Source organism: Fusarium phalaenopsidis (assembly GCF_050370095.1).
Source record: "Fusarium phalaenopsidis strain FUZ10S chromosome Unknown contig_32330, whole genome shotgun sequence".
In the NCBI taxonomy this organism is placed as follows: domain Eukaryota; kingdom Fungi; phylum Ascomycota; class Sordariomycetes; order Hypocreales; family Nectriaceae; genus Fusarium; species Fusarium phalaenopsidis.
In genome coordinates, this window is record NW_028145392.1 from 6519 (window position 1) to 30969 (window position 24451).

Sequence of the window (24451 nt, forward strand, 5' to 3'; positions counted from 1 at the left end):
CGTTACTACGCGGCGTTCATTCCCTCATTGAGCTATTGCCAGCAGCAGGCAGCGCTGGATCGAATATGTCGAGGGTCGACATCGCCTGGAGAGGCCTGGCGCCACGATGAGTCTATGATGTACATCGACCCGAGGGACACTTATTTGTCCCATGTCCCAGAACGCCCGACAGAGAAAGCCCAAGCTTTCCCCACCCGAGTTAGTTGACCGTTGCGCAACGATGTTGAGGCGAATCTTGTTGACTTGCTATAGGCGGCTACCGATATATCATGTGTTCGATCGACGGACCGGGTCGGCCGGCCATCGCCTACAGATCTTCCGGAAGGAAACACCGGCTCGGAACAGGGTAAGCCGAGTGGACTCGCTTCACAGGGAGTGCCAGCAGTGGAGATGGCATCGGAAGATAACCGCAAGGCATGTGTTACGGTTAGGGGCAACCGAGGCGCCAGGGGAGACATCAAAGCCCGTCAACACAAACACACCGGGTCTCCCAGGCGCCAAGGGCTTGCGTCAGGGAAGACTGGAAACCTCGGCTGCAGGAACAGGTTGCCGTTCCAAGGGACGTGGGTTTTTCGGCACCAAAATGCCGCCCTTGCAATGCTGGATATGATGCGTACACCTCCCGAGACGACGAGCATTAACCATCGGGTTTGAGTGTCATTTTATGGGCAGACTAGTGCTGGACGGTTGCGAAATACGTCGCCGCATCACCGATACCCGTAGTTGAGCTGTCCAAAGTGAATAAAGGCCGCCTTTTATCCCTCCAACGAGATTTTACGCAGAGGCTGCCGGGGGATCCAAATCAAGCCGAGCAGTGTGGCGCTCGGCCGCTATGTTAAAGCTCCAACCGAGTTTTGGATGAAGACGAAGGTTTCGATGGTATCCTAGAGGAGGGTGGCAAGGTATTTATCCCTCTCAGGGTGAGGAAAGTGCTGTGGCGGCTTGTTCTCCGTAGCAGTCTCTATAGGCAGTTGAGCTACCTCCTGTTTCCCATGGTGCGGCTTGGGAACATGTTAGGGTAACCACCATGGGTGCCCCAGCCTCTCGTGGCTTATGTGACGGGCAAAGGCCTGCGTGTAGTGTTGTTTCGCAGGTTTCGACTCAGCCGCGGCTTACTATCGCGGTTGCCTACTAGAGCTTGCGTCCTTCAGAATGCACGAGATCGAGCCGGGCCCGAAAGGATTGTCACTCTCGATGCAGACCAGCTTATTCTCGGCAATATCGACCACCTCTTCGACCTTCCAATGAAGGACTTCCTTGCCCCAAGTGCATATTGGCTAGAAGCTACCTATTTAAGCAGTACCCTCATGCTGATAAAGCCAGCCCCGAGGCAGTGGCGCCAAGTCCAGGATGCCTTGACCGACCCATCGCCCCAGCAATACGACATGGATATTATAAATATTCTATTTTAGGATAAGCTATTGCGACTTTTGGGCAAGTACGCTGCCCTAAATAGTTACTGGGAAGATTGGAACGTGCCCCCGTGGTTCGACTCGTCCTCCACGTCAGCATCCGAGGAGGATCTGAAAGACCTATACCACCAGGCCAAGATCGTCCACTTTACTGCAGTCGGGAAGCCTTGGAGCTACCAAGTCAAGGAGGTCCGTCAAATGAATCCCAAAGGCCACGAGGTGCTGTTCCAGCAATGGGAAAGGTGGAGAGGCCTCGCGCGTGAAGTGTGTCCAGCGGGCGTGGTCGATGAAGCATAGGGAGGTGACCTCGCGGGCACACTCTACTGCCCCTGCTCGGGCCAGTCCGCGCCGAGGGGAGAAGAGTCAGTTGACAACGGGGAACCCAAGGTTGGGAGCCGGTACTCCCGCAGATGATATTGTCGATCATGCCTTCACGCGCGCTTCCTGACCATGTTCAGTCAATGAACTCGAAAGACCATGGGTCTATTGCATTCTGCGAAGGATTCAGGATTTTTGCGTCTATGCCGTCGCTGTTAATCTCCGAAGCGTCTCCAAAATCTCTCCCTCCTCTAGGCCATCCCAGTCAACGTCCTCGCTGGGTTTGAACTGCTTCCCTTGATCTACAGCCTCAAGCCAGGCAATCGCCACAGCACATATGGACTCGAGATGGCCATTTCCCTGTAGCTCTTTGTGAAATCGTTGGAGACTCTCTCTGCTCTTCTCTTCTGCAAGGTCCAGGTATCTACCCGACGAGGGGAGAAACGCCAGGAGTCCCGCGCCGTGCTTCAATCTTGCACAGACTTTGTTCCATTTATTTCCCGTCCTGTTCCGCTTCTTGCTGGCCTCCCTACTCACCCCGTTCATCCGGCAGACCTCGGCGACGATGTCGGGTGGCAGCTTGTCGTAGCCTCTTTCGTTCTTCAGGGCCTGGTAGCCTCGGGCGTACTGGAGTTGATCATACCTGGTCAAGATGCGCTCGAAAGTCGTCCTCTCTTGGCCATAGCTCAGCTGCCTACCCCTCAGCGCTATTGACCTGTAGGCCGGGTCACCGTCTTCCAGGTCGATCTCATCGAGAGGCTTGCGGGCTCGCTCTGCCTGTGGCTTTTTTGAGTGCTCCACAGCCTCGGTGAACCGCCGGATGGCTTCCCTGCCCAACACAGCCGACACAAGGCCACGGACATCATTGGCAGTAGCCTCGCCCTCCGCCGGCCGTTCGAGGGTGTCTCGATCCTTTAGTCCTTGAACCCCCTCGCTCCTGCGTGACGGCGGAACCGCATCGGCCAAGCCATTCCCAGTCGTCCTCCGCTTCTTCGTCCTGGCGGTATGCTGGTCCGCTTTCCTCTTCTCCCTCGGAGCTTCGGGCGGCTCCTGAGGCCTCTCATCGGAGTTGGTGTCTGGCTCGCCGTCACGGCGATTGACTCCCCGGGGAAGCTGCGGCATAGTTTCATCCTCGGTGGCAGCGTTCTCCTGGCCAAAAATCTCCTCGTCTTGCCCTTCCTCAGGGGGCTCAGTGGGCGACATTTCTTGCTGTTCGATCCTGCTTTCGAGACTCGTTAACCCGCTCCGGAAATTCCCCAATTCTGCTTTGACTCTGGCCAAAAACGCCGCAAAGCCGATCCGGCTACTTGCACTGTGGTCATCTTGAACATGGGCCCCATCGTCCTTCTCCTGGTGGCCGACCAGGAGAAGGGAGTTTATGTGCGACGCCCCCTTTTGCGTATCAGATTGCTGGAGCAGGCTTGGGTCTCCAAGTAGCCCTTCGAGAGCAGCCAGCCCTGTCGTGAGACGCGCTAGGTCTTCCTTCATGCCCCTGATATTCTCCTCTGCCATAAGGTGGTACTGAATGGGTACCAATGGCAGCAGTTGCCGTGAAAACTCGTCACAGTCTCCGAGATACTCGAAGGTGATGAGAGATCGGAACGCTTCTCCAAGTGTTGGCGGCGTCCTACTCACCCATGCTACTAATCCGTCTGGGCTGTTCGCCCTGACTGCTCTACAAAGCCTGTCTACGAAGCTAAATAGTGAGGGGGTCGACAGTTGTGTCCCAACAATCAAGACGGCATCAACGGGATGTTCCAGGTCGTAGTTGAATGCAGCTGTGATTCTGGATTCAGAGAGAGAATCTTCTCCGTAAAGAAGAACACTCGTTCGCAGTTCTCCCACATTTCGCCGTCGCTTGCCCTCCGCAGCCCGCTTGCTCTGCTCTTCTTCACATGAGGGGCAAGAAGCTTGTATCCACCGTGGGAACGACTCCGGAGTAACCTGCATGGTATGCGAGGGTCTTATCTGGCAGACCAGTGTGTCTGCCCGGCCGTGGAGCCATACTGTCTTCCGCGAAAGGTGAGCGAGCCTGGACTGGCGGCAGTCGATGTTCTGGGCGTAATGCCGTCGGAGGCGGCCAGACTGAGCCAAGCCCTCGGCAAATGTGTCGAACATGGTGAACATGGCTCTTTGGCCCGATTCGAGCTTCTGCAAGAGATCGGTGTGTAGCCGATCGGCCGTCTCCTGTCTCAGGTAGGCAGAAGCATGATATACGATCTGGCTGGAGTTATTAGAGCGGGAAGAGCTCTGGTAGTCGGGAACTATTGAGTTTGGCTTAGAGGTGTTGATGATGGCGAAAGCGGAGGCGAGACTCACTGCCTGTATTGGTCGAGATGCCAGCACCGCTAATGATGATGATCCTTCTCTTGGTGCTTAGCTTGCTTTTCAAGAGCTCAAGATCCCCAGCAAGAGAAGGGCTCGCCGTAGAAATGCTCATGTTGGCGCTCGGGAGCCCTCGTGTCAAGGTGAGGCCCTCACGGCCGGCGAGGTCATTATAATCCAGGTGCTTCGCTGCCCGAGAATAGGGTGGATAAAAATAGATAGGAGGGGCCAGTGCCCACCGAGCCGTCTGGAATTGACACCTCAACGTCCCGGCCGCTCGTCAGGAAGTGGAAGGGCCAAATTAAGGTGCACACATGCCGAAGGCCCCCGGTCAGGCCATCAAGATGGGCCCCGAGGCATCAGTTGCCGTCGCCATCGCCAAAATCGCCAAAATCGCCAACCTGCGGGACGTTCGAAGCCCACTCGGTACAGCGATAAGTACATTCCAAAGTCTCCATCGAACATAAACACCGAACCCACCTTGCCTACTAACAGAGGAAGTGAGGGTATTGAGAAAGCCGTTGACTCAGTGGTACTAGTCTACATGACGCCGCGTCAGATGCGGAATAAGTAAGGCATAGATAGAGAGCGGAGGGATGGAGGTGATAGACATTCCTGATTCACCGGTAGCAAATAGTGCAATGCCTTATTGATTCCATTCCCAGCTCTTATGTATGTATGTATGTATGTATGTATGTATATTTTTCGTCCGGGGGGCCGTGAGGCCCCAGAAGTCTCATAAGGGAGCGCGGGACATGCTGAGCTACGGGAATCTACCTATGATTTAACCATACAGTGTCCCCTACCCAGCATGTCATCAGCACAAATGGCGCATTACATCGAGCCTGTTACCCGTCAGGGGGTGGTCCAGGCACGGCTAGTAGACAGAAGCCGCGGGGCAGCTCATGACTAGGACAGTCATGGCGAGGGGCCGTGGCTGCCGATAGCCACAGTCAGATGGAGAGTTTATAGATGGTTGCCGTTGAATGGTTTCTATGTGTAGGGTAACCAGCTGGGATGGATTGGCTGACTAACAAGGCGGCGCGGCCGGGCGATCCGTATAGACACAGCCGGCTGTGTCGATAAGTCACGTGACTCTTTGCACAGCCGGCTGTGTCTATAAGATCTGTTATGTAAGCAGAAAAGGGGTAACATACCTCAAATTGGCACACCAATTCAACGATCAACAGCTTCCGCGGCTTCAATTCAACAATCAACAGCTTCTGCGGCATTAATTCAACGACCAACAGCTTCTATGGCATTGATTCAACTTGCCGTGCCTTTCTTCTGCGGCATCAATTGAACGATCAACAGCTTCTGTAGCATCAATTGAACGGCCAACAGCTTCTTCAGTGTCAATTCAACGATCAACTGCTTCTACAGCATCAATTCAACTTTCCGCGCCTTTCTTCTGCTACAATGAACCCAATTGAGGGCCCCCATCGCTTCCCTGACGACGCCCTTCCTCCTGAAGGCGACTACAACTCACGGGAGGAACTACATATAGCAATCAATGCTTGGGCAGCGCCACGGGGCTATGCCTTCACATCCTCGAACTCTTGGAAGACCCCCAATGGAAGAACTGGAGTTATCTTCAACTGTGACCGAGGAGGGCGCCCCCGTCCCCCAAAGAAACCCCAACGGCAAACTGTATCACGTCGTACAGGATGCCTCTTCTCTGTTATAGCAAAGGAGAGCCTATGTGGGACTACATGGAGTCTAAGGCATCGTCCCAAGGCTGACTTTAAACAACACAATCACGAACCAAGCTTCACTCAACTGGCACATCCAACACATCGTCAGCTATCATCCTCAGATAAATCAACAGTCCAACAACTCGCCAATGCCGGCGTTGCGCCAAGGGAGATCAGATCATATTTACATGCCAACTCAGATACACTTGCTACACAGCAAGATATCTACAATTGCATTGCACGGGGCAAACGAGAGCTTGCTAAAGGTCAAAGCAACATGCATGCCCTTGCCAATGAGCTTGAGAACGAAGGCTTCTGGAGTCAGATACGCCCTGACGAGAGTAGCAGAGTTACAGCAGTATTATTTGCACATCCTGCGTCACTGGCATACCTCAAACTGTACCCTGAAGTGCTTATATTGGACTGCACATACAAGACCAATAAGTACAAGATGCCTCTTCTCGATATAGTTGGTGTTGATGCATGTCAACGATCCTTCTGTATTGCATTTGCATTCCTCAGCGGCGAGGAAGAGCATGACTTCATCTGGGCTCTCGAGCGTTTACGGTATATGTATGAGCTTCATGGAGCAGCCCTTCCCTCTGTAATACTTACAGATCGCTGCCTTGCTTGTATGAATGCTGTTTCCTCTCCCTCTTGCTTCCCTCAGTCAACCCCGATGCTATGCTTATGGCATATCAACAAAGCGGTCCTGACCTATTGTATGCCCGCATTCACTCGGGATAAAAACAATCCTCAAGGGCAGAAAGAGTGGAAGGAATTCTACGACTCTTGGCATGAGATTGTAGCCTCACCGACTAAGGATATCTACAACGAGAGGCTTGAGAAGTTCAAGGAGCGTTACATCCCTGGCCATATCAACGAGGTGGGCTATATCATGGAGACCTGGCTAGATCTCTACAAAGAGAGGTTTGTGAAGGCGTGGGTTAACCAATACCTTCACTTCGAGCAATATGTGACATCACGGGGCGAAGGCATTCACAATCTCATTAAAGGTCACCTGAAAACATCGCAAGTTGACCTCTTCGAGGTCTGGAGGATCATCAAGCTCGTTCTGGTAAATCAGCTTGCCGAGCTCAAGGCAAACCAAGCCAGGCAGCATATCAGCATACCTCTTCAGTTATCTGGGGCATTGTATAGCAATATCCGTGGTTGGATATCACATGAAGCCCTGCGGAAGGTTGAGGCTCAACGGCAACGACTATCAAGAGAACACCCTACGTGTACAGGGGTTTTCACTAAGACTCTTGGTCTGCCTTGTGCTCATAGCCTGAAGCCTTTACTGGACGAGTATCAGCCCCTTCTACTACATCATTTCCATTCACATTGGTATCTCCAACGCTCAGGAAGCCCCCCAGCTTCTCATTGAGCCTCGCAAGCAGTTCGACCGTCTAGCAGCTAGTTCAACGCTGCCACCAACAAGCACACAGCGTGAGCCTAATGCATTTGAAGCTGTTGAGAAAGAAGTACAACCAAAGGCACCGCCAAAGTGTTCGAGATTTCATCAGGAAGGCCACAACATGAGGTCTAAAGCATGCCCCTTACGTTACGAACATCTATTGCAGGCTTCTGCACAAACCTCTACAACAACGCATACAACAACACACACATCTACTCGCTCTATAACCCGCTCATTATCCCCGTCATCCCCATCAGGATCCTCTACAATATCCGAGATTATAGCCATTACAACAACACATACAATAACACGTATAGCAACTCGTATACTATCTCCTCCAGCAGCCAGACCAGCAACTATTACTACAGCAAATGCAAGAGCAGTGCCTGCATTACGAGTTGATGACCCCCTTGCTATCTTCCAACGATACAAAGAAGCACGAGAGGCCTGGTATGCTACATTGCCTCGGGAGCCATCAAGACCAATCAACTATACCGGAAGGCTATAGGGCTGCCTACACGTTACTCCAAAACAGAGTATGATTGGTGCCTTGACTATAAGCAAATGGGGAGGCATTGCAGGGAGAAAAACGGCATTAGAGAGTGGACTAAGGAGGAGATGATGAGTTATCTTGATTGGGATAAAGCCGAGAACGAACGGGTTGAACAGAATGTAGAGAGAGAGAAAGCAGAGCAGCCCTTCGTACAGCGGCGAGGGATGCAGCATATCTGGGATGCTGCTGAAAGAGATGGTCAATTACAGGAGGAATTGTATGGAGGTGGGAACCCCCCCAACCAACATTTGCGGGATTGACGGAAAATATGATCGGTATATATCACTAGAAAGAGGAAGAAAAGGCGAATTTCCGAGTATATCTATAATGACCCAATGGCTTGATTTGATAGAGTTGTGACTGAGTTACAGTGCTGGGTTACGTGGGCTTAGTAGCCGTCAATTGAATGAGCGAGAGAACTACCAAAGCTAAAGAGATCATTGCCTTCCCTGCCAATACCATTGAATATAGCCATTTCGATCAACATTTGCGACGTGAACCCCTGCATTCTCTAAAGCTACGATTGTTGGCATATAGGTAGTCATCCCTACAGCCGGTGAAGGCCAATTCGTGCCTGGGACCGCAAATTGCTGATTCCGATATACCTGATCCATAGCCTGAAGGTTGAATGTACTCCAATAGGGATTGATATCAGGATTGGCACGCTGTGGCCGTTGCTGAAGCCGTTGATCCCAATACGCAATATGCCACTCTCCCTCAACCTGATATCCCCATGGGCGTGGGATCACAGTAACAGGAGTCCCCTGAGGAAGATACTGAGTGTTCTGGGCTCTCACAAGGGCTTGAGGATTCTGGGCATAGAGAGCATTGGATGTGGTTGGATCATTTGGCAAGGTATGTTGAACCCACCAATGGAGCATATGGAGAGGACCGGTTGCTGGATAAGGATCATTGGGGCGCCGCTCTCGTTGCTTATTGTTAGCAATAGGATGTAAAGTGGCCGGTATATTCGCATTTGTAGGATAGACTACCCCTGCTGGTGTTGACGTATTGCCAACATAGATAGGGAAGTCTTGAGGGTTCTGACGCTGGCTTTGGTTGCGGTTGTACATCTTTGCGATACTGTTTGATGAAGGAAAGCAGGGCTCTTTCAAAGGAAAGAGCCCTGCTTTATATATTGCACGCGTTGAAGTGATTCACTTGATAGCTCTGGACCTGTGGTGTTCGGATGATGCGAGTGTAGGCATTGTACGTTCTTCACGGCCCTGGGCAGACTGGTACGCTGCCAATAGATGATATACTACATATTGAAGAGCTGTATATATAGTAAATCACTGTACCCTTCAATTGTGCGAATTTATGCTGTTTCCGTAGATTGAATAGAAGAGGGATTTCTCTTACTCACACACACACATCGGGCTTACATAACAGATCTTATAGACACAGCCGGCTGTGCAAAGAGTCACGTGACTTATCGACACAGCCGGCTGTGTCTATACGGATCGCCTATCTTGATGGCGACCCATACCTGTGAAGAACGTTTCATGCCTTGAAAGTAGAAAAGAGGAATCTTCACACTTGTATGCATGCACTCGGGATAGCCATGAGAGAAAGATCACGAAGTGTGTTTCTCTCTTGGTGCTGCAGCTGCCTTGTCCATTGGAACGCCCGCGTCCACGAACCACTCTTGGACATTGCCTTAGAGCCATTCGGCAAGGAGCTCTCGCACTGGGACGTGACTCGGGCTTCGATCAATAAACAGTACCTTGGCAAGCACCAATCAGGCGGAGACCTCCAAGCCAAGATGGTCGACTTTTGCATCACTCTCAGCGACCCAGCCCTACAGCAACATGTCTGGAAGCGCCTTGCCAGAGCCAGCGACAACCTTTCGATCAACCACTCCTCTACAAACCCTCTTCGCCCCCAACCCATCGCCGTCAGCATCGAGACAAAGGTCCCCGACGGGTCAATTGAGGAAGCCAAGGCCCAGCTCTCCGTCTGGGTCACGTCGCACCTTAAACGCCTGCGGACGCTATCGGGCACGTCGCAGAGCCACATCAAGGTCAACGCCAGTCTACCCGTCGCCCAGGTCAACGGGAGCTTGTGGACATTGCTGTTTCTGAGAGACGGCGATGAGGCTGTGGAGCTCATCGAGACGATCACGATTGGTGATACAAAGAGCGTCGTGGGGTGTTATCAGGTTGTGGCTTTTTTGCGGCACTTGGGGCATTGGGCTTTGACGGTGTACAAACCGTGGCTGTATGAGAATGTTTTAACAACGTAGCCATTACCGAAATCGCGACTAAACTTGAGAATGAATAATCATCTAATTGACTGAGTATAACTTTTAACTACTTCCTCAACTACTACCTCACCATGGGGCATAATTTTAAGTATGATTACTAGACTCGCTGTGATGGACCGCTTGTGATGGATTCTACACCCCGTGATGTGCCTTGCATACGGGGTACGAAGCCATCGGGTCAGTTGAAATTACCCTTTTGAGTTTCGCGGCCATTGCACTAGCCTATTTGAAATTTAGCGCCTAAGCCTCTAGCCAACCAGAATTTAGCTGTCACGCACTAGCCCAATCAGGATTTCTCAGCCACCTCAGGGGCAAGCTCATTTTATCAAGTTGTGAGAACTTCAACAAAACCCAAGTCAATGACTGTAATACTGCATCATGCTCACTATGCCTACTGCATGCACACACATACACACAAGTCTATTATGCCCGGTAGGCCATGCCCAAAGGGCTCTGAAGCTAAAGATACATACGCCTCTCTAGTTCTTGCCTTGATCTCACTAAGCCCTTGTAGATCCCGCCTTGTCCTTTTGGTCTACATAGTAAGACGGCTACTGTCTTTCGTATCGCCAATCGAGCCGTACGAATTTATAGCAAAGCACAAGGAGCGTACTTGCACAACCTTTCTAGACCCCCTTCACCTGAACTTGTTCAACTGTTTAGCACTTACTGCATAACTCTTCATACCCGACAAACCTGGTGAATTGTTTCTTTTTGCAAAAGCAGGGGAGGAGAGTGGTAATGTCCTCTTATTTGCGCAGACGTGCCCTGACTCATGAGGAGGTCGAGGGGGAGACGCTCGGGGGTGTACCCCAGAAGTACCCGTCTCGGAGCTGTCTGATGAAACAATATTGCGGGAGTGAAGATAATGTGTTCTTGAAAGGTCTAAGTTACATGTATCTGAGAGGAGCACAGCTCCTCACTTTAGTATCCACATCCCAGCCATCAGCAGATCGGACCACCTTAGTCATACGGTCTCAACACTGTCTCCCGGGCCTTGGAGCGATGGTCGCCTTTCCTCCCACGTCGCGCGGCTGCGCAATGAAGAATGATGGATGCGAATCGAATCAAGGCTGGCAGCGCTGGCCACTCACCAGACCCTCTGCGCAAGTCCGTAGCGAGCCAGCCACCGCCCAGGTTATCCTCCTCCTTATCTGCCTGACTTGGGACCCGGAAGCGCTCTGGTGGCTGCTTACTGTTTGTTGGTTGTGGTTTCCTTCCCAACTTTCCAGTCACGACGTGGGGGGAGGAGTCCACTCTGGATCGACTCTTGTTGGACGCGTCAAGTGTCAAGGATCTTGTCCCGGCTCTGATGCTAAGACAGACATGCTCCTTGAAAGAAGTACCTGGGCTCCGACTGCGAGATATGAATCTGCTCGCGACACTGTCGTTTCCTGCGTTCCACCTCCTTCTCGCGCGCTTCCCTCAGCTCCAGGCACGGTGATGCCGAGCAACATCACTTGACAATCTCTCCTTTCCTACCATCGCAGTGACCGGCGCATCCTCTCGCTCCAAAGCGGCTGCTCAGCAACTCGACTGCGAGATGGCCGACCTCGACACGGCCTAGGCAGCCGACGACCGAGCCTGGTTCTCCGTCGAGTTCCGAGCGAAGAACGATTGCGCGACCTTGTTAAAGTTGACAAGCTGCGATCGATAACCCGCCTGGCGGCGTCGAATGGAGTTCCTCTGCTGTCTCTGGCAGCCTGGCGGGGCTTTGAGGGAGTCGCTTGAGGGAGATCCGCTCAACCTCACCAGGAAGGCTGCCAAGACCGCTATGGACTGCCATCGAGACACTGCGACAAAACCTCCGACGCAACGCCGTCTCTGCCGCGCTACAATGGCCCTTGCCATTCACAAAGGTCCTCAGTTTCCATCGACCCAGTGAGATCTCGTCCTCAACGGATATGCTTGACCCTGACAGAGGGCTATGCTGGATAGCGACGACGACAGCGACGCCATTCCCGACTCGGCCGGACCTGCTCTTCCGGCCAAGACGCTTTCGACCAAGATCCTATACCAGCTCCAGTATGAATCATGCCTCACTAACGACGTCCTCCACTTCCTCTCGACCGTCGTCTTCGCCAGACATCGTGGCCTTCACCCGCCCGGCGCTCGAGTCCACCTCAAGGACCCGCTTTGGTTCGACGCCGACGCTCCACCATCACTACCGCGATTTCTCTTCCAAGATAAACGCCTCAAAGATGCGATAATCTACATGCCTGCGCATATCGACACGAATCATCGGGTTCTCGTCCGCATCGTCGTCAAGGCAGGCGTCGCAAGAGCCACCATATACGACTCCCTCCCAGCGCCGACTCGCGCCGAGCGTCTGGCCGCCGGATTGGCGCAGTGGCTCCAGACAATATTGCCCTCTCACGCGTCACTGCTTTATTTCAGGTGGGAGTCGCCGCCCTCGCGTTTTTGCGATGAGCTGACACTCATTAGGATTGCGCGCGACATTTCGACGCCGTGAGCTGCGGCATCTTCGTCATCGTCACCTTTGATCGGCTCCTACAATGCCAGTCCCCGAGCCTGCAAATCGAGCCACGAGTTGAGCGGGCGAGGCTCCTGGACATGATCAGTGTGATCAAAGCACCGTTTCTCAGCCTCGACTATGAGCAACTCCAAGCCATCTCGGAGGCCCAGACCGTTTTGCGTCCTCCAACCACGCTTTCGGTGCAGGCAGGCCTCAACGATGCAGAAACTGGCAGCGCCTATGAGGCCCAACCTTCGGTTGCCAACAAGGATATTGAAATCAGCGCACCAACCTACAGCCTGACAACTTTGCCCACGGCCTCCGCATCGGCGCTTGAACTTGGCACCAGCAGCAACGAGTATAGCTCCTCGACCGTCGACATCCTTTGCCCACTCAAGCTCGCAACCGATGATACAGCCGAAGCGAATCCTGCGTAGGCTCTTAGCGGGCTTGAAGCGCAAGACCCTCAACGAGGACGAACCTCCTGGCCCCACGACCAATAAACGCCACAATCCCATCGCGCCCGACTTGACCTCTAAGCTAGTCCAGACCATCGCGGACAAAACACGCAGCCGGAAGGCGGAGAAAGTAGGCACCGCAACCTGCCGTCTCAACGACGCCAACACTACGCTCTCGAAGGCGGAGACGACCCTGAATGAGGCCCAGGATGCACTTGAATACGGCGAGGCCATTGAGCCCAGCAGCTCCGACAAACGCGCAGCCTTCCCGCACTGGCTCAGCCAGGCTCCAGTCGACATCACTGCTGGGGCCTTTGGGTTCGCAATCCAGGGAGCCACGCAGGGTGCTCGGGCTTTCCTGGATCAGTACCTGTCGACGGTTCGAGAGTCCATGATGCAACTGGTGGCCAATGCTGCCAACGCTGCTCGGCAGGTTGATGAGCCCAAAGCTATCGTGAAGGCTCGCCGGGGAAAGTTGGAGGCGGCGATGGAAGACAAGGGCTCACATGAGAGTGACTTGCAACAGTTAGGGTCTTTGCTTGGGAGGCTGCTGGACTAAGCTGGACTGTTGTGGTTATTATTGGTGGTTTTTGTCATAGAAGGTATATGAAGGGTTAAGAATTGTTGATGCCTCAGAGCTCAACCATGCTGCTTGCTTTAGTCGTATGGAGGACGAGCGTATTTCTCACATAAGTGGCCGAGGCGACAACCGGAGGGAATAGAAAACCAGACTATTCCTCCCTGGACTGGTCTCTTCTCGCCTGGTCTCTTCCTGTTGTTCCCACCTCCATTAGCATGTTCGCCCTCATGAATGTACTTAGCTTACTCGCCTTTGCACGTAGTACGTATAGGCAGTGGGAGCGCGTCTGACTGAGTGTGTAGGTAGGAATTATTCGATCATAGTAGCAATGACTCTAGATAGCTGCCTTGAGCCTGCGTATCTCCCAGTTGACATCGGCCAAGAACTCGCCAATATCCATCCATATTGATACATATTTCTCGACTCGATTATCGAGTCACCTCCGTTCTATTTCTCGCTCGATATCAATTTCAGGAGACAGAGCCTCCTGCACTCCGTCTTGCTGCTCATATTGTTCGGCAGTGGCGTCATCTTCCGACCTTGCTCCCGTAGGTAGGGATGGGATTTGTTCTTGGCTCTTGAGATGACGATAAGTGATACCTGCCGAATTGCGGCGGTCGACTATCCCATGACTGTGCCATCCCACCAGCCATCCAGCTTCAGACGCACCAAGCTAGCCAGATGTGTTGAGCCGTCGGCTTCTACAGCCCCATCGTCCATATCGCGAAGTATGCGGTCGATGTAATTCCCAGCAGCGCTGAGCTGCAAGATAAGACAAATTGCGCGATGAACGGCAAGAAGCCGGGGGTGTGGAGGTTCGATAGTTCGTTCTGGGGTTAGGTGAAGTTGACGGGTTACAGGGAACATCGTCTTTCTCAACCCCCGACGTTGGGTGGAATCAATCCGGTAGCTGTGAGGCCCATGCATGGGCTCGGGCATGGCCTCGAAAGAGATCTTGAAATTTCCAAACTGTCGATGGAGGTCAATCCGGAGAGTGAGGGCATTCAAAGGACGGTCGATGTCCGGGCCGCCGATGAGATGGACAATACCATTGTCGAACATATCAAGTATTTCCAGTGCTATAGCTTTGGACTTGTTCTGGATCATATTAGCTTAAGCTCTCGCATTCTAAGTCGACTTACTAGCTCGGGGTTTGCTGTCGTAGTGTTCAAGGAGTGGGGAAGTATATGCGCAACCTCTAGCTCCGCAAATGAATCAGGGTCTTGATCTATCAGTAATTGTCCTTCGTCATCCAAGGCAGAATCGTCTCCGCTGTTCTCGTAACGTCTGTCGGCTTCTATTAGGTCGAAGTTGCGAGAAATCACGCAACGATGTCGATCGCGAATGAGACAGTCGCGTCTGAGCGAGGCCACTCGTTCTCTAGACTCCAAAGCAGAATGTCTGCTTGGAGCTTGGGAGGATCCTGCTGGCGAGGGTTGCGGCGTCTTGATAGCAGAAGCCTTGACTGGGATAGAATGAGCATAAAGTCTCGAACGGTTCCGGCGATCACCAACGTGGGAGAAAGAAGTTATTCAGTAAAAAGTCTGCAAACGAGTTTAGGCCCGAGCGGATCTCGTCCACTGTCGCTCTATCGTCGAAATTAATGGAGTCGTCTATCGAGATGTTGACGAACCTCAGGAATTCTTGCAGGAAAGGGCACCGAGGATCATCTGAGCGAGAATACTCATATGTCAGGCGAACCAGCTTGGTACGGCTATATGGTTTCTCCGTGGTTGAGTTCGAGGAGCCGTCGAAGTGATTGACGATGTCATAAAAGGCGGCCTTGGCCTTGCCACGTTCAACAGGATTCAATGGACGCCATGTACTTTCAGAGAGGTCAATGACCCCTTCAAGTGAGGATCGATGACGACGGTGAGGCCCCATTCTTGGTAGTCTTGATTTCAGGCCTGAAGTTGAAAGGATGAAGTGGTGGGCCAGGAGAGAAGAATGGCGCGCAAACCAATCAATCGTCGACTGAGTCATCGCCTGTCGACTGTGAGTCACGTGGCTGATCAGGTGCTCACTGTATTGAATGCCTCGGGCATCAATCGCCCCTCTCACTATCGTACAGGAAAAACTTTTCACAACAGCGAGAACGAATTTTTGAAACAACAGCCCCAAAACAGAACTCATACGCCTCTCTGACGGGTCAACTGAATAGCCTGAAGTCTAGCGCATCGCCCAGTGCGTTTTTAGACCATCATGGCGACTTCGTGGCCCCAAGAGGTGGCCTGGCCCGCCGAATTCCGCGAGCATGCCACGCAACTTGCCAAATTCGGCTTGAAAGCCATAATTACGGTCGCACATTACCACATGGGTGACAAATCCATGTACGAAAATGACTGGAGCTATTTCGCACATAGGCTTTAGGCGTAGTCAGTCACACAATCTCATGATGGATAGACCCGAGCTTACTTAGGGAATGGATGGGGATAGCCCATGACTGCTACGAGGTGGCGATGGGCTGGGTATTGATGCTGGTGTGTATGTGTGAGTGAGCGAGTGAGTGAAGAAATTGTGACGCGTCACCAGGAATTATCACGACATATTCCCTAGTGGAGATGCCATCCAAATGGAGAGATACCTTCCGCATAGTGTGCAGTACTGTAAGTATTTTAACATCCCATGAGTGCCCACAAAGCTGCAACGCGTACCTCGCCCCACCTTGACCACGTGATAGCCTTAGTACAAGCGGGGTACCCTTGAAAGGACTCCCGCAGATCTTATCTCTTTCCTGCTGGCCAGCGTCAGCAGTGACCCGCGATGTCTCTCCAAAGGACGGGGACAAGCATACCTTTTCAGCCAGGTTAACTGCCCTTGTGAATACAAATCTTCTTGTGAATCTTCCATTCAGCCTTCTGGTGCTCTTTCCCACAGTATCCAACAACTTTACACCGACCACATTTCTTGATCCCTTCCGTTGTCCCACATACCTTGCACGGCAAAATTTCCATACAAGTACTCCGCCTTCGCTGCGGATCTTCTGGAACAATTCCAGCCATTGTATCCTGGATTTCCTGCCATATCCGCGTCTCACATCCCCCTTTCCCGCACACGGGACTGACCCAGACGCCAACGGAAGGATCCTCCGCCACGTGAAGCCAAGACATAGGGCTTTGTAAGATGTTTACTGCAAATAACCCACAGTTTTCGCAAAATGGTTTTGAAGCGGCACGACACGCCGCCTCATGCTCCTTCATAAAAGGCTGCACTGCAGTCATAAACAGATTGTTACAGCTGGCGTTTTGCTTTGCAGTCTAAGCCTCACTGACAAGACTGCGGGGAAGGTCGTGGGTGTATTTAAGCTCTTGAGTCTCGCCGCAGTAAAACTCAAAGCGAACTGAGCAGCTGGCCATAGTGCAATGACAATAAGGATTCTGAGGACGCAATGCGTCTTCTGTTTGAATGAAGGCCTCGAGTGATTGCTGGTTGTTTTATAATAAAATTCTTGGAATGTTTCATCATGCTTATCTCACCATGCCCTCATTTTGTCACCCTTTCAAACTGTCATTAGACTCATTAGACTTTATTTTGATGTCGCGGTGCGTAACGTGCCATGCGCCACCGGGATACCCTGGACAGATGTAAGCCACCAAAGGCAATTCCGGGCGGAAAATATAAGACGACCCCACACGACCGAGATGCTCAGCAGCGTCATGCCAGGCTTGACAGGGTGGCGGCGATCGGATGGCCTGAAGCACAAAGGCAAGAGCTTGCGCAACAGCAGTACGATGGAGCCGAGTCTCGTCACCATCCTAGACGTCTAGACTTGGCACGAAGACGGAGCAGTAGACGTAGGAAGGGTCGTCTGGAATGTGGAGGAAAATATATGCCTCCCTAGTGCATACATATACCCGTACTGGATGCCTTTTCCTATCAGTCTCAACTTATGTGGCGCCTTGTACTCGATCGCAACGGTAGGGATATTTCGTTCGTCAGAGGCCCGGTATAAGTAGAACTGATCTGGGTTGAGGCCAACGACGAGGAACGGAGTTTTACATGCAGAATTCGCGCTCTTGAGGCGATTCCCAAGGCCCTCTGACGCCTCTGTTACCCGGTAACGAGACCTCGGAGGACGACGAAATTTAGACCATCATGAGCACACAGATCGAGTGCCGGAAGAGGGGATTAGTTAGATGAAAGTGGCAAAGAAGGAGAAGAAGCATCACAGCCTGAAAATTAGGGTGAATTTGGTTTTGATCGTATGCCCAATCACTACTCCGATGGCGAGGAAATCCTGCCGGAGATTGTGGTGGCCAACATCAAGGTCGGGGGCTAGAAATCACATCCACTTGCACATAAAAATGTGGGGATAGATTTAAGAACGTTCAATTTAACAATGCAAATGTGAGGCAGTTAAAGCGAGCGTCACTCTCTCCTTGATGAAGAGAGGGGTATGGCCTAATTAGTCCCCCCCTCCCCCCCCCCCGGAGTGAATTATTTATTTTATGAGCTCAGGTCAACTATGTAAGCTACCGTTTTATCATAAGGACTATCCTCGTGGTAAGTAAGTCCTTCAAAGAACACCCTATCCCCAACCCACCACCCATACTCTCTAAAATGTTCCGTTTCGCAGTTCGAGCCATCAACATCCTCATCATGAGTCTGGTTAAATCTAGTTTCTGCTTCCTTATAGAACCTATATATTGTTTCCAAGACATCACAAATCCTCCTGCCTTTTACTTTTCTGCTCTCTTTCCTAACACCATAGCGATCTTCGAAGATTAAACAGATATTATAGTTAATTAATATCTCCTGTAGATCAATATGTTCTTCATCATCGTTTTGCGCCTTATGAGGTCGATCGTGAATGTTCCAATGGACGTCTCCTAGGAGAGATTTTGGAATTAGTAGTGCTAGGACTTTATCCAATTCCTAATACCCCGTGAGATAAAGTCTATTTCATAAATTTGTAGCTTGGCTTACCTCGATTATGTTATACCTATGAGATAGAGCAGAACTGATCTTAGCGTCTGTTTCGTAAGGTGCTTTCCCCCGTGGGTTTTTCTCTTCTGATTTCTTAGTCATGTCTGGATAGAGGTTAAGCGTATAACAAGGTTTAGGCGGTATAGACTGCAGGTTTATATAGGAATATACCAGAAGATATAATATAAATATACTTATGTATAGAAAAAACTAAATATACCTTTTATTTATAGCTGCTGCTATAAAAAGCTAACGTACATGATAAGCATATGTCCCAAACAAGCATGTGTCCCAAAATTATTAACCTTCAAAATAGAAACCACCAGAAAAACACAACAAACAATCTAATCAATTAAAACTAATCGCTGTACTCTTCTTCAGATATTGCCACAACTATCTGACATGTTCTTGCGTTATGCCCGCTCTTTCCGCATCCTCCACAGCGCCTTTCCCTCGGTCGCGCTGACCCTCCTTGACCACCACTTCTCGACGATTCGCCCTCTACCTGCCCATCTACATTCATCTGATCAATTACTTGCCTTCCGTCCCCTACTGTCATCACCCCTCCTTTCTGTAGTCTCGTCCGCTTTGCCCTCCGCCGCCGGCTCAGTGTCTCATTTGCCTGTCGAAGGTCGCGGACCTCAGCCCTTAATAAGGCATTCTCATGCATTATTGCCTTTGTTCCCTTAGAAAGAGACTTTAATGCCTCCAGAATTGACTCTGGCGAGCTACTTTTATGCCTTCTGATTCGTCTATCAAGGTATTCAGATTGAGATTGAGCCTTAAGCATTGTCTTTGGCGTCTTTGAAACCCAAGGGGTAGAGGGGGCGACCTCCTCCTCAACCGGTGTTGGAGTCTGTAGCTGCATATCAAGCTTTGAGACCACACTTTCCGCATCAAGAGGAACAAGTCCGGCCCCTCTAAAGGCTGCCTTGATGTTTTTTTCTGCCGTAGTGGCCTGAAAAGCGGCGTAAAAGGCGGGAAAGAACTCGGTCTTGGATACGTGGGTTATGGAGCATCGGATCAGATGCTCTATTTCTCAGCCATATGCCTTCTTAAGCAGGCTAAAGTACCCGACGTCAAGGGGCTGAAGCAGATGAGACGAATGAGGCGGCATACACAGTGTGATGATATTGTTGTCCTGACAATATCTCTCAAAGTCGACAGAGTAGTGACTTTCGTGCCCATCGAGGATTAGAAGACGATAGGGACCAGTAGATCGATTGGTTGTACACCGGTCAAAGTGCTTTAGCCACTCAAGACCTATCTCGTTATCGGTCCAGCCATTTGGAGATATTGCAATGGCCCAATCGTCCGGGAGGTTGCTATCTTGGTACCAGTTGGCGAGGTGATATTGGCCCGCACCAATGATGAATGGCGGGACCGCTCGGCCTTCCACATTGATCGCCTGGATGACAGTAATCCATTCCCGGTTTCCAGGCTGCACTGATTTCGGTCTTGCACGCCTTTCTGAGCCTGTGACGACCATTCCGCTTGAAATCACGCCCATTAGAAAGCCAACCTCATCAAAGTTATAGATATCAGCCAAGGTGATACCATATTTCGCGATTGTGTTCTCTACAAGCCTGAACCAATTGCGGATGACAGTTAGATCTTCGCATTTGGCTCTCTGGTAGTCGTATTTACGAAAATAACGCGTCTTGAGCTCTTTGTGTCGCTTGACAAAGTTGGAAGCCCAGCGCTTGCCGACGGGTGGCGCGTCGCGGTCAGCAAGCAGTCGGTTAGCCATTTCTTCCACACCACGCAGTCGCGGGGGAAATCCTCGCGTATCTAGGTCGAGAATGAACTGAACTATGATCTATTCCTCTAGATCAGATAGTTTGCGTGATTTAGGTATCCAATCGCATCGAGATTGCATGCCTTTCTGGCGGCGACCTAGCTTTTTAGGGCAGACTTTATAAATTAATGCAGCACGTCGGATGCGTAATTTTAGGTCATTCTGAAGGGCTTGGAGGGCAAGAAGGATACTAGCTTCATCGTTAAATTGAGACATGTTTAGTTGTTGAGAATTAGTTGATCAAATGGAAATGCTATAGGTTGAGGGATTTTTGGGACACATGCCAGAGATATTTTATTTAGAATTTTAGCTATTTGTTGGATAGCGTACGGCATATTCGATCAGAACGATATGAAACAACACGATGTGGAGCCAAAAGTGATGATGTTCTTGCTTCATCCTCCTCCCGGCCCCCTCTTTTCTCAAGAGGGGGTTTTCTAGTCATCTGACTAAGGCTAGGATATCTGTGTACTAGGGGTTTATGCAAATTCGGGGCAGATGCCGCCACATGAGGGGTCGATCCAACACATTTTATAGTATTGGGTTTTATTACAGTATTCTCAAAGCATTTCATGGAATTATTCCTGTTAAATCGTGGGCGTGTGATTATTGTTGAACCGAAGCGGTCCTGTTCATACAAGAATGTGCAGGGCATTCCGCAATGCGTTTTGACCAGATGAGCCTCGGAACCAGTTGAAGGAGTGTCACGTGAACAGACACATCTCAAATAGGAATAGCGCATAGCATCAGCCCAAAAGAGGGGCAAGAGTCAGTTAGAGAAAAATAAATCAAGCAATTCACTCAAGATCGGGTTCAACAATTAAGAGTCTCAGAGCTGCGCTTCTTCAAGGCAGCTGTAACTACCAAAAACGAACGTCAAATCGATAAAACCAACCTCGATACCTATATCCGAACCGCGACAATATGTCCTCTATCGCGAACACGAAGTCCTACCTCTTGAACGGACCAAACGACTGGGATTCCTTCGAACAATCCTATATCATGAAGATAACTGCGGAACGAGTATATAAGCTAGGTCGACTCGATGACCTAAGCCAATTCAGCGCCCTTCGTGAGAAGGAACCAAGGAGACCCGAAATAGGCGACTATATGGCGAAAGTAGGCGTCGACACTGGGACACGCAATGCGAGGGTCGTTCGAGGCGAACGCCCTGCGACCTCATTCATCGAAATGGTCCCAGAGGACCAAGAGGCGTATAAGGCAGAGCTGGCTATCTACCGGAGCGATCTCGAGCGATACAATAAACAAGCGGACAGCATCCGTAACGTGCTCAACTGGATGATCGAGAAGGTCAATCCACACTATGTCGAGACATGCTCACCGGCTATGAATGATTCAGCCGAGTATGACAATATTGCGAGCTTCTTTCTCAACCTGAAAGTGGCTTGTGGCATTAACGACAGCCTGAGAAGGAAACAAGCTCGGAAAGGGTATTTCGAGGTGCTAAAGGCAGCCTCGAACAGCAAAACGAACTGGGAAGAATAGATCACCAACTGGGAAAAGTCGATACGAGTTGCAAAGCTCAGACAAGTAGCTGAAGCACAACACCCCAACACCTGGTTTGATGACCTAAAAGAAGCTCTGGAACATCGGTTCAAGATCTTCCTCCGGATTGAGCAAGGTCAAAACAAAGAGAAGATCGAGAATGGAACCTACTTGCCGTTGACCTTCTCTGCACAATTCCGGCAAGAGATTCAAGATGGGAAGAGGAAGGGCGATAGGGCTACGACTGATCGAGTGGCAAAAGGGAGCTTTGGACCGACATTTCGAGCCTCGCCCTCTCAGGACACAAAGCGAAGCCGCTCCTCTACGCGTGAGTTAAGAGAAGACTCCGCAAAGCGTCCTCGTCAGTCTCTAGAAACACCAGAGCAATGCATACTATGTGAGAAACGACACAGATACCCAAATTCCTCGTCATGCTGGGTAGCATTCCCAGAGAAAGCCCCAAAGAAGTACCACGTATCACAGAGACAGCTAGACCTTTGGGAGCAACGTCTTGAGCAGAATAAGGAGGTTCGAGAACTCTATGAGAGGCTCCAAAATGAGAGCAAGGACTCATCAGAGAAGTCGAACTGACTATCCGGCCTGGGACGCTCTATCTCGAAGGAAGCAGCTGCCTTCTTGGCATCGAGCGGCGAATACCTATTACGCAACTCGTCAATCCTGGACTCAGGGACGACTATCCATATCTTCAACGAAGCCAAGAGATTTACTTCATTGAAGAGCGCCCAATACGGAGACGGCGTATTTGCCGGATCGAAGTGGCTGCCGATCTATGGATATGGAAATGTGGACATCCAAGTGCAGAACTTACAGAACGAGCCGCGAATCCTCAATCTGCAGCGCGTTGCGTACTGTCCAGAAATAGGAACAAACCTTGTATCTCTACGTCAACTACGCCAACTTGGATACTGGTGGGACCAACGGAACAACGAGGATATCATCAGACACCTCAATGGTCAGGCCCTATGCAAGCTACGGCAGGAACACGACCAGTATGTACTAGAATACATCCCCGAAACGACAAAACGAGCCGCGTTTCCTGCAAGGCAATTGCGTTATAACTCTTGGACCGCAAGAAAGCCTAACCGAGCTCGAGCGATGGTCTGGCATCGCCGCTTAGGACATCCAGGACCAAGAAGCCTAGAACACCTAATGAACCACACGTTTGGAGTCAAGATTAAGGGACTAGTCACTGTCGAATGTGACGTTTGCGGACTAGCAAAGATGAAACGTCAAGAGCACCGCGAACCGAGGGAACGAGCCTCGAAACCTAGTGAAAGAGTCTCGCTAGACTTCCACGACTATCCAGAAGGGATAAATGACTATACATCTTGCGGAATTCTCACAGACCGAGAGTCAGGTCTCTGCTGGGACTACTACTTCGTCAACCGTCAAGAAGAGAGCCTACTTGCGATGCTGAAGCACTTCACACAAATGCTCGACACGATGTACGACATCAAACTCCGAGTCATTGAAACGGACAACGAGCTGCAAAAGGCCAAGTTGATCCGCGGATGGCTTACCGAAAAGGGAATCAGGGTAGATGAGAGTGCACCTCGCACCCAGCAGCAGAACGGCTCTGGAGAGCGTTCTGGGGGGTTGGTGAAAGAGAAAGTGAGACTGCTAATTATCGATAGTAACCTCCCCGCAGAACTTTGGCCAGAGATGATGAGAACGGCCGTATACCTACTCAACCGAACCCCAAAACAAGGCCTACACTGGAAAACGCCATATGAGAGCTTCTTTTCAGGCATTCCACATGCGCAAGAGCAAAACCAGCCTCGAATTGGGCACATAAGAACAATTGGCTCCAAAGCTTTTGCTCTTACGGATTCAGCACAGCGAAAAGACAAGAGGCTTCTTTCAAGAACGAATCCAAAGGCTTGGATAGGTTTCCTAGTTGGATATAACTCCCAGAACATTTTTCGAGTGTGGAATCCAGTGACCAACAAGATCTACATCACGAGAGATGTTATATTTAACGAACAAGAGTTCTTCAACGCTAATGAAGTGCAGATGAGAGATACCATTGGGGAACAGACCTTAGAAGAGATTCAGCAGCGACTGCAGGCTCTTCTAAGTACCCAACAGGTCGATCAGGTCATGGACCCTGTGCAAAGCCCTGACGAACAGGAAATGCCAGATTCGAGCCTCGAAAGTCTTATTGAAGACTTGCCAAATGCTGAGACAGAGTCAACAGAAGACACACAAGTCAATGACTCAAAATACACTCAAGCAAGATTTGAGATCCTCCCAACGCCACCAGAAAGCCCTTTCTCAAGCTTTCTTGCACAGATAGGATCACAGACAAGCCAAAGTCAGGATGAAGTAAGAAGATCAAAGGAAGATCTACTTATCCTGAACCAAGCATTTTATGCAGGGACAATGGCAGTGCCTATAGCAAGAAAGGAGAATGAGCTGGTTTCAAAGGCAACGAGGAGTAGATGCATCAGAGGCAAGCTCAAGCCCAAGTGTGAGACGCAAATGACTCAAACGCACCTCAAACCCGATAGACAAGCATACCATAGGAAGAATCTGCCTCCGGCTCCAAGTTCCCATGGTAGTCTAATCGGACACAGGTTTGAGGCAGAGTTCAAACAAGCGCAGAGAGATCACTTGGAGAGCCACCGCCAGATGTCATCCTGGACAGAGATTGCGAGGTGCGATCCACGGATACGCAACTCGCAAATACTGGACTGTA

General features: G+C 50.8%; 3 protein-coding genes across 3 annotated transcripts; 2 read left to right on the plus strand and 1 right to left on the minus strand.

Annotated features, from left to right (window-relative positions):
- Window positions 1-1931: 1931 nt before the first annotated feature.
- On the minus strand, window positions 1932-4170 carry LRP88_12966 (uncharacterized protein; the record flags this gene model as incomplete). Its single annotated transcript, XM_083249350.1, has 2 exons — window positions 1932-3994; window positions 4050-4170. 2 exons carry the CDS (start codon window positions 4168-4170, stop codon window positions 1932-1934), a joined length of 2184 nt encoding a protein of 727 aa, XP_083094835.1.
- A 5317-nt stretch (window positions 4171-9487) lies between these two features.
- On the plus strand, window positions 9488-9967 carry LRP88_12967 (uncharacterized protein; the record flags this gene model as incomplete). Its single annotated transcript, XM_083249351.1, has 1 exon — window positions 9488-9967. The coding sequence occupies one exon, from the start codon at window positions 9488-9490 to the stop codon at window positions 9965-9967; it is 480 nt and encodes a 159-aa protein (XP_083094836.1).
- Window positions 9968-11915: 1948 nt separating this feature from the next.
- On the plus strand, window positions 11916-13481 carry LRP88_12968 (uncharacterized protein; the record flags this gene model as incomplete). The annotated part of the gene is made up of 3 exons (XM_083249352.1): window positions 11916-12251; window positions 12434-12822; window positions 12902-13481. 3 exons carry the CDS (start codon window positions 11916-11918, stop codon window positions 13479-13481), a joined length of 1305 nt encoding a protein of 434 aa, XP_083094837.1.
- Window positions 13482-24451: the final 10970 nt, after the last annotated feature.